Genomic DNA, 14,101 nt, shown 5'->3' with positions numbered 1-14,101 from the left:
AACATCCCTGATTTTTATATTATTCAGCTTTCTATTGACTTTGCTATTCTATTTATCACAGGTCTCTATCATTCTTTCTGTCAGTTAACTTTCATACATTTGTTAACATATATCCACAACAATCTTCAATTGAGTGCTATGACAGGTAATTCGCCCATAACTTACATTGATAATGTTATTGAAAAATATTATGAAAATTATCTCTTTATTTCATTCATGGTCTTGACTGTGTATTTGCAAATTTTATTTGCATCCTGCTTTCATGACTTATACAATTTCTACCACTTCATACTTCCTAATTTCTTCTCCTGAGTAAAGTTATTAATCAAACACACATGCCTATTACTCCATATCTTTAATTGACATCCATATTTAACGTCCAAAGTCTTAAGTACAATCACACATGTAACTTTAAATATGAATAGCATGAAGGCTATGATCAATAACAATATAAAGGAAAATACATACTGCATTTAGATTAGCACAAACCAACCTTCATTATGAAGGTAAATTACATAATTTTTATCATGTCCAAACATACCATCTTTAAAATAAATAAAAAAGCCACCTACATCATTTCATCACTAAAACAAAATAACCTGTTTTTCATTCACCCTAAAGTAACATTAAACTAAATATAAACCTACATCATAAGACATTTTCATAAAGTTTCATAGTTTAAACAAAATATAAACCTCCTGCATCATTTGAAAATTAAACATTGTTATTTGCCCTTCGTCGGATTTAAAACATGAAAATTAACATGTTGCTATGTATACAACAATGGTAAAATAGTTATATTGTGTTAGTATGTAATAATAACATGTTATATACTCTTTGTTAATATAAATTTATATTTTCTGGTGCAAATATAATTATGAATTGGTACTTTTATCAACTTACATACCAAGTGTTAATTGGTGTATTTTTTTATAGATATGCAGTTAACAGACGTTGAGTTGAAAAACTTGACACTCATTGAGATTGAGAATATGTTGCAGTCCAATCGAAGAAGTTTGCATGAATTTAAGGATATGCCTTACCCTGATTCTTATGTCACACGACACGTTGGCAATAGATTGATTTATGACGAACGTGATTATAATGCCGATACTGAGCGAGAAAACTTCAGCAATCTCTTTCGTTCCCTTACAAGTGACTTTTTCTTTAGATTATGTGCTTTTGTGCCCTTATTGTCGTCATTCCCAGCTCCCAGCATTCATTGAATCTGTCTATTGACATTATGTGTTTTAATCTCTTGACATTATTTGTTTTTAAATTTTTAGAAACATAAATGTTTACATTCTATTTAATAGATGAACAACGTTCAATCTTCCACACAATAATGAAAGCTGTCAGGAAACAAAAAGGAGGGGTGTTTTTTTTACATGGTTATGGAGGGACCGGTAAAACTTTCATGTGGAGAACACTATCAAGTGCACTTCGTTCGAAGAAAAAAATTGTTCTTACTGTTGCTTCAAGTGGCATAGCTTCATTATTATTGCCAGGCGGAAGAAGTGCTCATTCGAAGTTCAAAATACTTGTGCCAACACTTGACAACTCTACTTGCAATGTTGACAAAAACACGGAACATTCATAGTTATTTGAGGCAACCGATGTCATAATATGGGATGAAGCACATATGGCTCATAAAAATTGCTTTGAGGCATTGGATAAAACAATTAAAGATGTCATGAGCAAAAAGGGTCTTGGCAATAAAATCTTTGGTGGCAAAGTAGTTGTGTTTGGAGGAGATTTCAGGCAGATTCTTCCAGTTGTTCCAGAGAAAAACTTGCATGGATACGCACATAAATTATTAGTGTTAGGAACAACCAATAAGAAAAGAGAAAATTTTAAATTTATTTAAAATTTAACTTCTTTTTTAATTGGATTCATGGGGTGGTTGTGATTGAGTAGGAGAGAGAAAAAAATATTTTTGTTTTTTAATTAATAAAATTTTTTGATTGGTTGTTTGTAAAGCCACTTGTTATGTTTGTGTTGATGTAAGTATTTTTCGTTGTTCCAAGAGCAGGACGTTCTGATATTGTTCATGCATCAATATGCTCCTCTTATATTTGGGACTATTGTCAGGTCCTAACACTAACAAAAAACATGAGACTTCAGCAAGGAAGAGATGGTACAAGTTCTACCGAAATAGCAGAGTTCTCAAAATAGATGTTAATGGTTGGGGATGGTAAGATATCTGAACCAAATGATGGATTGGTTGACATAGAGATTCCTCCAGAACTATTAATTACCAATTTTGAGGATCCTATCAAAGCTATTATTGAAAGCACATATCCCAATTTGGTTCATGTATTCCAAGATGTTGCATATCTACAAAGAAAAGCGATTCTTGCCTCAACCATTGAAGTTGTGGATAAAATCAATCAATAAGTATTGGATCTTATACCAGATAAAAAATATTTAACTTTCTTTTATTCATACATACAACAAAATAACGTTGATGTTGAATTACCTAATGTTAATTTGTTATTGTTTGATTGCTTTTTAGGAGAAGAGAAAGAGTATCTTAGTTACGATTCAATTGATAGAACTAATACGAGTTATACTGAAGCTTATGAAGTGCTAACTCCGGAATTTCTTAGCAAACTAAGAACATCAGGACTACCAAATCATAGGATCAAGTTGAAAGTTGGTACCCCCATTATGTTGATGAGAAATTTGGACCAAAGTGACGGATTGTGCAATGGAACAAAATTAATTGTTACAAGATTAGCAAATCATGTCATTGAGGCAAAAATCATGTCTAGGAAGAACATAGGTAACATTTTTTACATTCCTCAAATGTCTATGTCACCTTTTGAGTCGCCGTGGCCATTTAAGTTGATTAGGAGACAATTCCCGATAATTGTCTCTTACGCAATGACAATTAATAAATCACAAGGTCAATCACTTGATAGTGTCGGGTTATATTTGCCTTCTCCTGTTTTCAGTCATGGACAATTGTATGTTGCAATTTCAAGAGTTACTACCAAAAGTGATCTTAAAATTTTAATACACGACAAGGAGAAAGTCCCGTGCTCGACCACTACAAATGTTGTATACAAGGAGGTTTTCCAATCACCTTGTTAGAAGGTAATTTTGACAAACCTATCTTTTTAACTAAATGTCACACACTTGGTTTATTTATTTATTTTCAAAGTTTTGATAAATCAAAATCTTATTTTATGCATTTCACGATGCAGGTATATGATACAGGCGTTGATAGTGACTGGTTTTATCATTTAAGCATATAGCATTTGAAAATTGTACCATCTATATGTTTATTGTTTTATTTCAAGAACCAAAAGTTAAGATGCATTATTACCTTTTTCGTTGTTAAATATTATGTTTTTGGATTTAACATTACTGAGCTTGGATTACATTTTGGTTCAAGTTAAATGTTTGATATATGTAAAGAAACTTTGCAAGTCATAATTAAGTACGTGTAATGTGAAATACATCGCACGGGTTTCCTACTAGTTTTACATTAAAAAAAAAAGATTTTGTGTCAAAAGAGCTAGTGTCAATGGATCCTCATAAACATGCTTTATATTGTTATTCATTTATTAATTAAAATGATCTGATTGGATGGGCTCAAAGGTTGACGCATGGGAGATGAGCGTGCAAGAATTTGTCCCAAATAAGGGCAGAGGAACAGTGAATTTGAATAGAAGAAACAAAAGGAGAGGCTGGGTGGTGAGTTGACTTGAGTTGTGCATGGAGGAAGGAGTGAGAAGATGGGTGGTAGACATATCAAAGTGGGACCCACTCCCCCACCAATTCTCCTTTGCCCTCTCCCTCCTCCCTTCCCAACAACACTCCTCCGTTACCAGGTACCCTCCATTCCTTTCTCAATCTCAGTTTCCTCTAACAATATTGATCATGTATTTTTTTTTTTAACTCAACAGGTTTTTTAAAATTCAAGACAAGAAACGTGCACTTATCAGCAGAATGCTTCAATATGCACTTCTATATCATCTCATCAAAACCAATAACCCGTTCCATAACTTCACCATTCAAACAACTTCCCAAGGCAAACCATTTTTGGAGTTACTGGTATCCATTTTTTTCACAAAACATTATTATTAAATTAAATATACTTATCTAATTTTTAATCTACTAGTCTTTTATTTCAGGATTATGATAAATTGGGTATTCCATTCCCAAATTTTAATTTCAATGTGTCTCATCATGGGGACTATGTGGCTATAGCATCTGAACCTTTGTGTCTTGTGGGGATTGACATTGTCTCCTATGATGTACCTCATGGAGAAACAGTTGCAGAGTTCATTCACTCTTTTTCATCATATTTTTCAACTTTGGAATGGGATAACATACTCAATGCTGGCACTTCCAATGATATATTAATTCAATTTTACAGGTATCTATACTATTTTTGTACACTATCTCTGCATATTTTGTTACTGGAAATACATGTTTGGGGGCCGTACTGACAGTCGAAGGAACATTTGCTTTGCAGGTATTGGAGCCTGAAGGAAGCATATGTTAAAGCCATGGGGAGTGGACTTATTGAAGGGTTGAACAAAGTGGAGTTTTCTCACACAAACTGGACTAATATATCAGCTACAATAGATGGGAAGTTAATGGATTTGTGGAGATTTTGGTTGATTGAACTTGGAGAAAGACACTGTGTTAGTACCTCATTAACTTTTACCCTCATGCCTTTTTTTTTTGCATCAATATCGTCCGCATTTCATTTCCTTCCCCTTGAGTGAAATGACATGAAATTTACATGCATCACAACAACTCCTAGAATAATTTTTCTACTAAATAATGGATCATATAGTTCTACAAAAGGAGTACTTTTTAGATTTCCATTCCTGAGACAAGACACCCATTTTGCTGCATTTTTTAACATGTGAATAGCAGAGAGGCAAGTCTTCGCAAATATCTCAGTAAAAGATTAGAAATGACTCCAAATTAATAACTTCCTTTTCCTGCAAGTTAGAGATCCAAGCCAAAAATCATCAAAATGTTAGAAAGGGAGCAATGCGAATGGGGAAGGCTCCTTCGCTATAAATAATTTAGTTATATGAAAGAAAGGTTAAAAAGATGACAATGGAGCAGCGGCAGCCATATATCTAGCCTATGTGGAATCTTAATCCAAAATCTACTCTCATACTTTGTACCAAGTTATAAACTAACTATTCTTAAAAGCTTTAGTTAGGTAAAAACAAAATGAATGGTTTTTTGGGTCATATCTCTAACTACTAAACTGGCAACTTCTAAAATTTATGCACCTATTTTTAAACTTTTGTATCGTAGATTGAGCTTTTTTCTTGTGTTTTACAGGTAGCGATTGCGAGAGGTCCTCCAAAATCAGCTGATATTAGTTACATATCAACATTGAAGAAAGTAGACTTTAGTGAAGACGAATACAACATAGGTCTTCATCTTCCAAATATAGACTTTGTGGAACAAAGTGTAGAACAACTTGTTTTAATTTTACAGAAAGCATTTGATTGTGAAAATAGAAGTTAGATGTTATTGTAAATCTAAGAAGAATCGCTATATACACGTCAATCCAAATATTGTTAGCTGTACTATGGATGAAATTTCTGCAAGAAAAAGAAGCTGCCATAGATGAAATTTCTGTAAAAAAAGAAGCTGCTTTACAGATGAAATTTAGTGCATTAGAAGGAAAACACTCAACTTTTATCCATTCCCAAAAAACTTGTCCTCCAATACCAAAAACGTTGGCTATTATTGTGTGTGAATTTTCTGTTTTTTCATGGCAAACTATTTTATCTAGAACTTATTTTCATGATTATAACAAATTATTAAATAGCATATATGTTTTTATTTTATGATTATATTCATAATAGTTGTCGACAATTGAAGTTCTTCGTTAAGAAAATAGAAGTCCAATTATATCAAACTCTTTTTCTTTTGTTTATGTCATTTTATGTATACAACAGATAAGTTGGTAGATGGTTGGTGTTGTGAATTTATACATATGGTTTCGATTCGAAACATGCATTTCAGAATATAAAGAGTGAGTTGTTGTGTTGTGTATTGCATAACTTAACTGTGGAGTTAACTAGAGATGCCGCTTCGAGAATGTTAATATGTGTTTCGTTTCAGGTGAAAAATTCCCAATTAATTGTTGGTAAAAAACTATTGCTTTATTACTAGGAAAATGCTATACGGTAGGATAAGCTATTCGTAGCTATTCTAAGAATGAATTTTTTAAGTGTTATTTAAATCTTTTTTAATTTTGATTTGACTCAAAATTATTAATATGATTTTGTAGATGTATTTGTTGGGTGCAGTTATCGTGCATAGATAAAAATCTATGCACCATGCATAGATTATTATGGACCCTTGGATCATTAGATCAAATTCTAGACATCAATTGTTATTACTCAATACACAATCCTCAATACTGGATTAAAAACATGATCCAGTGGCTTATGTAGGCTTATGCATGGTGCATAAGTAAAATCCTTATGCATATTAGCCAAAGCCATATTTGTTTATGAGATTAGTCACTAACACTTTTATAAGTGGCGTTGATTTCTGAAATCAAATTATTTTAGGTTGTGAGTTATGAAAATGACAATTATTTGCAAATTACTGCACACACCTAAATTACATCAGTGTATTTCTAAAAAATGTCAAAATTTACTAATTAAAGATTGATTACGGAGTATATATCCATATTTGTTACGAAGACGCATCAACAAACTAAATTAGAGAAAAATGAAGGTGTTGCTCAATTACGAATGTATGAAATACATGTGGTTATTTCGGAGATACATCTCCAGACTAAATCATAACAAAATGAGGATATTGCTCAGTTATGCATTGATTTGGTGTATATGGTTACGTCTGAAAATTACTTTCAAAATTTGATGGACATTTTTCCATATGACACTTCTTCACCACTAAGGGTGAGAGAATTAATACCCTAAAAATAAGTTGTCTAAGAAACTCTAACCATGTTTAGTTATTTTGGAACATACAAATTTAGTCAACATTCAATATCACTCAAGAAAGCAGGTTGGTTATTTATTTCAATTTTTCAGCTCAATTACTAAAACAGAAATGCTATGTTGACACTAAAACATTACACTACAACGTATCAGGTTCATTTGTACTTAAAAAAAAAAAAAAATCAAATAGTGTGTATATATTGGTTAGTAAATACATATACATAGTACTTGTTTATAACATCCCTTATTCATATTTCATTATAAAGAATACAAAATATGACCCGAAAGAGAAAAATTGATATCATTGAATGAAACTATGATGGTATATTAAAACTTACTGAGTTAAATCTCCATCTTCATTGCTTAATAATGTCAAATAAATTTCCTTTTTTTTATAGAATAATTATTTTATGTATTTCATTGAGTATGATTGAAGATGCAGAATAATAGGTCAGATTGATGTGCATAAGATATATCCTTATGCACGGTGCATAAGTCTCGTACGAGTAATATTTAAATTGTTCCGAGTAATATTTTAGTTAAAAACGAATAATAATATCATAATCCATGAATAATATATGCATTATTTATACGCATCTATTAATTATGAATAATTATTAATTTGAGTAATGAGTACACTATTCTGAATAATATTTACACCATTCTGAGTAATATCGAATTTTAACTATTTTGAGTAATATATTCATTGTTCTGAGTAATATTTATACTATTTTGAATAATTTGTATATTATTTTGAATAATAAATATAATAGTTTGAGTAATATAAATAATATTTGAGTATTTATGCACCGTACATAAGAATATATCTTATGCACATCAACACATCCCCAGAATAATGGTGGAAAAAAAGGTGAGAGAATGGCGAGGGAAGAAAGAGATGTCATAACAGTGGAAGAAAAGGATATAGTAGCATTAAATAGAGATAAAAAATTGCAGAGATAAACTTGGTCCAATGCATATGTAGTAGCAATGAAGAAAAAAAATGTGGTAGCAATAATAAAGTAAGATTGAAATATTTTAATTAATTTTTTGAAGTACAATGAACAGCAGATACGGTGTAGTGTAATATTTTAGTATCAACATAGCATTTCTGTTACTAAAAATCTAACCAGAATACATTATTTCTGTTACAGGTTATTAGGATCTCTAGTATTATTAGATTTAGTTATGAACAATGTTAGGACATTATGAAGTATGATAATTGATACCTGTAAATAAATAAAAAAAATATGATAATTGAGAAGAGTATTTGTAATCCAAAAAATAACAAGGGTTGTTGGGAGGATATTAAACCTAAGGAAGTCAAGAAACTCAAATCTCAAATGTAATCTGGTAATTTTACTAAGTCTAATGCCTCGCAAATTTTGTTCAATTAGGTTTAAAATGGTAGGAACACACTCTCTGTCCTTCAACAGGGGTATTGTATCAAAGTGAAGGCAACGACATGCAATGTGCCTTGTTCAAACCAAATAGCAACAGAATTGATACTCTGTAAGACTGTAAGGATGATGTCGGTGATTCCGGTCAAGGGCACACATCAACTAACTGAGTTTTTTGCCTAATGATAATAGCATGTCCAATACTCAAGAAGTAAAAGATGAACAAGAGTTGCAAGTTTTCCAGAAAGGCAAGAGAAGTCATACAAGGTTCACAATTTAGCTCCAGTTAGATGAAGTTTAGCACCATTTTAAATAGATGGGAGATTTATTACCATAAATATATAACATACATGAAAAAAGGAATGTATAGTTTTTTACACATATAGGTCTGCAATTAACGCCACTCTACCTGTAAGGTGGCACTCCAATCATTGGTTCCAAGGGAGCCAACTGATGTCGAAGAAACTTGTAAACAGACTCAGTTGTCACGGAAGCCACTCGAACAACAAGACCAATTTTCTGCACACAAAATGCAGTTGCAGCCAGTAATATTCGTAAGTTACCAGTATTACATAGTTGAAAAAGGCTGGGTAACCAATCATTGCATCATTCATTATGCTGTGAGAACAAAAGAGCTGATGATATATATTGCAGGGCAGCCCGGATTTGCTTTGATTATCTATTCCATTTATGAGAGATGGACACAAGTGATAGATTAGTGGGACTCGTGTGTCTATCTCTCATAAATGGACAGGAAATGGAGGGTAGATAAATGGAGCAAATCCAGAATCATGGCAGAGTAACCCGACACTTACCACTAACCCAAGCCGATTAGGAATCCTTGGGATTTTTAGATAAGCAGAGTTCTAAAATAAGTTAATTCTGACCTTATGTACTACTAATAACCACAAGTTGTAAATAGTAAACAAAATATGTAAAAATTAAAAACAAAAACCCTGATACTAATTCATAATTTACCTTCGGACCAAACACACTGCAAGAAGCCACCAAGGTTGGTTTTGTCATGAAAAAGTCAGCCTTGGTCTTTTGGTGACTCAATCCAGCTGAAGGATTCTGTAATTGCTCAGTCATAATTCTTTTCACGCTATCTTGCACTAGATTCTGGATATACTGCATCTTTGGCCTAAAAATTATAAAGCATGTCATGCATAACACATTAATCCAGAATAAATATGGCAATGCAAACCACTCACCCTAGGAGCACAATCATTGCAATTACTTGGTAGTCCAGCATGTGTTCCTTTACAAGACCAAATTTGTCTTTCTCTAGTAACATCTGCTAGTGACAAGAAGCCAAATTAAGTAGAAAAATAGAAAAGGAAAGGATACCAATCTCGATAAAAGATGTAACATATTGCCTTCTTCCAAAATCTCCCGTAGCTAAATAAATCGATTAAATTCAAAATTCAAGCAAGCACAAGAGACATGTTGTCAATGTACCATAAATGAAAGGAAAGAGATGTAAGAGCATCATATGCAGAAAAATTTGAGCGCTCCCATTTTAACAACAACACAATGTAATTTCAGGTAAGAAATTGGCACAATGCCCTGTATTGAAGAAAGAAAGATACAAAAGTGACATAGGCTGCTAGATTTGAAGGTTGTAATTTCAGCTCCTAACAAGATTCAAAATTCCTGCACAAGGTCTGAATACTGTGCCTATTTTCTTCGTTGAATTACAAGAACGCAGTAGGAGCTAAAGTGAGAGGTGTCAACTCAAGATGGTTAAAACATCTGTCATTATAAAGTATAAACAGTTGTGTACAAACCATGCTTCTCATTATATGGTCTAAAGTTCATGATTTTTAAACTAGAATAGTTATTTCCCTGAATTTAATAATATCTGTATCACAGGAAGTGGAAATTAATCCTATACGAGATTAATTAATAAGCCCATAAAAGATAATGTCTTGACTATTTTTCAGTCATATAAATTCTAAAAGGAAAAATGTGAGCGGGAACAGTATGCATAGAGTATGACTTCATGCATTTACTGATACTCCAAAATTGACATCACAGAATATGAAAAAATTATGAGGGGAAGCTAAGAAATAACATAACAAGGAAAACAAGGCTTAAATAGAGAATAAGATAATTTTAAGTAACCAAGTATACATCCTCCAAGCTCAAACAATTTGGAAGTACAATTGGTAACAAGCATAACCAAGGACAACATAAAAACACTATTACCGTATCCAGAAACAAAGGTTGACCATCATCAAAGAATATATTATTTGTGCTTCTATAAAGATCAAAATCCCATTTTTCTCCACTTTCATGACGCCCACTAGTAATCCAATCAACAAGGACCAAATTTGAGTCCGAAGACATGTTGAAGACTTGTTTCTGATGATATCTTGCAGTGGAAAAACATGTTACAGGATCTGGAATGATGGCTAAAAGTGCTTCGCTTCCTACTCTAGCCTACTACACAGATGAATTTAACTGTTGTCAGTTGTCACATGGAACTGATAAAGCCAGACAGTCAAATTAACAGTGATAACTATAAAGAATTTTATGTATTAAGTTGAATTTACATGAAACAAATAACTATAATATCCTACCAAAATACTCAATTCGTAACCATAACAAAAGAAACGTGAAGAAATTTTTTTGAAACATAGAAGTATATCATGTCCAAAAAAAAGATATAACCTCAATATTAGAATCTCAACAAAATTACACTCCTTCCGTTCAAAAAACTATTGATGTTTTAGCTTTTTTTGTACCATTGATGTTTTAGAAATCCAAAAATAAAATATTTTTTCTTTTCCAACTATAATTTAATGATTATTTAAAATAACATAGAGATTTAGTTCCTATTAGTGAACTACTAATAGGAACTAAATATGGGTATTTAAGTATAGATATAAGACTACTTTACAATACATCAATTATAAAATTTCTTTTAACTCATGTGCACAAACCTTGAATATCAATAATTAAGGAATGGAGGGAGCAACTCTCATGCCACGACCATAAATCATACTGGCCATAAGTTATAGTTTACGGAATAGTAAACGGAAAATCAACCAGAGTAGTCATTCCCGGATAGCGGCGCAGAGCGGCCGGCCCCAAAAGTGGGATAGCGGGATAACATTTAATGGAAAACGCTCTATCTGATCATTTTTTGGATAAATTACATATAATAATTATAACATATATGATATATTTAATGTAAATTAAACAAATAACTCAACTCATAAGATTTTCATAAATTAAAGCATGCATGACTCTTAAAGTGCATAAATGACTAGGAAGGAAGATTAAAGTTGAGTCTCAACTCAAATTTGATTGAAAAACCCAAAATTACCCTTAAAACATTGCAATTTAAGGAGTAATTTCGGGTTTTTAGAGGCGAAAAGGATAGTGGACCAACAAACTGCTCCGGGCTAGGAACTGCTCGACTATGCTATCCCGCTATTTGCCTCTATTGACTACTTTGAATTCAACCAATGCTACTCCTTTTTTTTTATTATGTAAAATGACTAGTCAAGTAAATAATGCAAGAATCTCAAGAGAAAGACTGTTTTTACCTCTAATGTTTGATGAGAACACTTAGATTCCACCGATTTATAGACCTTGAAAGAAATTACAATATCATCAATAACTTAAAGATAAGCTGAGCTAAACACCAAAATTCACCCTGACCATAAACAACTAATCAAAGAGATAATGTGATAGTCATAAGTGTCTGCCCAAGATGGAAAAGAAAAAATTAACAAATCAATAAAAAGAGGAGAAAATAGCTAACCTTAGTAGATCCTTGGGTAGTTAAGACCATGGTGCAAGCATCTCCAACAGAAAACTTGCATGAAATGCGATCACCCTGCACCTCACAAGCACGGTTATCAAATCGACATTGAAATTGTGAATTAGAAGACAATTTTATTGAGGAATCCAGATAGATGAGCATGCTCACAAGGCAAACACAAGTAGAAAATCATATGCAAAAAAAAAAGACAGCTTGAAAAGAGAAAACCACAAAAGACTAAAGAGATGAAAGTTACCGATACAATTCCACCTCCATAATTGAGAACATAAACCCACACTGCATCAATACTGGAAGGACCAACCTATGCAATGAATTTAAAAAATAAAATAAAAAACAGAAATTGTTAAAATACTAACCTAACAACTAATTGATAATTATTAACATTGGTAGTTAAAATGAAAAGAACCTTTTTAGGTGAGATGAATTTGAGGGGATATCTTGATAAGCAGGTTGTGATTGATGATCTGCCACCCACTTTTTCAACAACAACTGAATTTTCTTTCTCTTCCTCGCCATTATTCATTTTTGCTTCTACTGCTAAAAAAACAAAACAAAGTTGCTAACAAACACATTGTAACGAGAAATAGGAAGGATCGAGAAGAACCGAAAAAGCAAAATTGAAAGAAAGAGTAATGAACCTGATTGTTGAAAACGAGGAGGAGTAGAGTTAGATAGATACACCGACTCGGTCGTACTCACAGACAGGCCTGTAATAGTAACATTTGTTAAAAATTAAAATAATAACTAGTACTTTACCCCGTGCGCTGCACGTGTTTAGGCGGAATTTTGGTCTAACGTTGGCGCTATTCTGTTTTAATATATTAAAGATAATAATAATAATAGGTGCTGTCTAGAGTAAACCAGCAAGGAAATGCTTCATGGTGGACCATGAGTGATAGCCGTTGGATTGTACTTTTTACTATTAGTTATGATGAATCGTTTCACACTAAATTATACTTTCTTCTCTCTACTGTTCATTGTGCAAATCCAGTAAAGATGTTTGGAATTTTCTTCCATTCCACAACGCTCGACACAACGAAACAAACATTAAAAGTTTCAAACCAAAAAAATTACAACATGCCAATTAAAACATTAACAAAACCCCTTAAGTGTCAGAACTCTTATTACTAATTATAATGATAGAATTGATTTGATTTGGTCACTTGAAAATGGGTTAACAGTTTTTTGATAAAGCCATAAGTAACAATAAAGAAAAATATGTGTGAGGAGGAAAGGTTATCAAAGTGTGTAATCAATTTTGGAGTTCTGACATTTTCTTATTTAATTGTTTTTTTTTCTCCACTATTTCATCTATTATATCCTTAATTTTTGTAGAAATTTAAGGTTGTTTTCATCACCAATTTTTTAGTCAACATAAAATGGAAGGTTTCGTTAAGAAGGAAAAGTACAAGTAAAGACACGAGGATAGCTGCACTAATGTTTTTGCAACTTGAAAATTGTCTCAGATGATAACTGAAATTAAGAGGATTGGTTCAATAAGTATTTTTTTCATTTTTTTTTTTTAAGTTCGTTCTCCCTTAATTTAAAATCTGTTTCCATGATTTTAATTTTTCCTTTCAGGAGATGATTCAAACAGCATAGAGGAATTAATTGATTTTGAGAGAAATATAGTTGGGATGGAGGTGTAATTTAGTATGGTGTTGTCTAGAGAAAATATATGAGCCTATTTAATCTAACGGTGTTATATCATGGTTCGAGGGTTTTATTAGAGCCTTCATGCTAGAAGCTACCATAATAATATCTACTTTTAATATAATAAAGTAGAATACATATGAAATCCTATAATTATCCTTATAATCACCAATTTGAGGGTGATCATCGGGGACATAACGGTAATTGCATCTCATTTATTATTATAATTAATAAGATATATTTTGTAATCATTGTGTAACCTCTCAATGGTCCATTTTCTTTTCCATCAT

General features: G+C 32.1%; 3 protein-coding genes across 5 annotated transcripts; 2 read left to right on the top strand and 1 right to left on the bottom strand.

Moving 5' to 3' along the window:
- Positions 1 to 938: 938 nt before the first annotated feature.
- LOC131598156 (uncharacterized) lies at positions 939 to 3,096 on the top strand. The gene is made up of 2 exons (XM_058870785.1): positions 939 to 1,155; positions 2,516 to 3,096. The coding sequence occupies exons 1-2, from the start codon at positions 939 to 941 to the stop codon at positions 3,094 to 3,096; spliced, it is 798 nt and encodes a 265-aa protein (XP_058726768.1).
- Positions 3,097 to 3,597: 501 nt separating this feature from the next.
- Positions 3,598 to 5,588, top strand: LOC131600055 (uncharacterized). Of its 2 annotated transcripts, XM_058872285.1 has the most exons (5): positions 3,598 to 3,839; positions 3,915 to 4,062; positions 4,143 to 4,387; positions 4,487 to 4,658; positions 5,320 to 5,588. In XM_058872285.1, exons 1-5 carry the CDS (start codon positions 3,724 to 3,726, stop codon positions 5,506 to 5,508), a joined length of 870 nt encoding a protein of 289 aa, XP_058728268.1. In that variant the 5' UTR covers positions 3,598 to 3,723; the 3' UTR covers positions 5,509 to 5,588. The 2 variants fall into 2 exon arrangements, with proteins under 2 accessions (XP_058728268.1, XP_058728269.1); XM_058872286.1 differs by lacking the exon at positions 3,598 to 3,839 and having other exon boundaries at positions 3,935 to 4,062; positions 4,130 to 4,387.
- Positions 5,589 to 8,598: 3,010 nt separating this feature from the next.
- On the bottom strand, positions 8,599 to 12,945 carry LOC131595648 (urease accessory protein D). Of its 2 annotated transcripts, none has more exons than XM_058868061.1 (9): positions 12,797 to 12,945; positions 12,565 to 12,692; positions 12,394 to 12,459; positions 12,138 to 12,212; positions 11,920 to 11,964; positions 10,574 to 10,807; positions 9,577 to 9,659; positions 9,341 to 9,506; positions 8,599 to 8,881 (listed from the first exon to the last, which is right to left on the bottom strand). In XM_058868061.1, exons 2-9 carry the CDS (start codon positions 12,679 to 12,681, stop codon positions 8,768 to 8,770), a joined length of 900 nt encoding a protein of 299 aa, XP_058724044.1. In that variant the 5' UTR covers positions 12,682 to 12,692; positions 12,797 to 12,945; the 3' UTR covers positions 8,599 to 8,767. The 2 variants fall into 2 exon arrangements, with proteins under 2 accessions (XP_058724044.1, XP_058724045.1); XM_058868062.1 differs by having other exon boundaries at positions 12,565 to 12,695; positions 12,797 to 12,928.
- Positions 12,946 to 14,101: the final 1,156 nt, after the last annotated feature.

This window comes from Vicia villosa, linkage group LG4, assembly GCF_029867415.1.
Source record: "Vicia villosa cultivar HV-30 ecotype Madison, WI linkage group LG4, Vvil1.0, whole genome shotgun sequence".
In the NCBI taxonomy this organism is placed as follows: domain Eukaryota; kingdom Viridiplantae; phylum Streptophyta; class Magnoliopsida; order Fabales; family Fabaceae; genus Vicia; species Vicia villosa.
The sequence above is the reverse complement of the archived record's forward strand: the minus strand, read 5'-3'. Positions and strand labels throughout refer to the sequence as shown.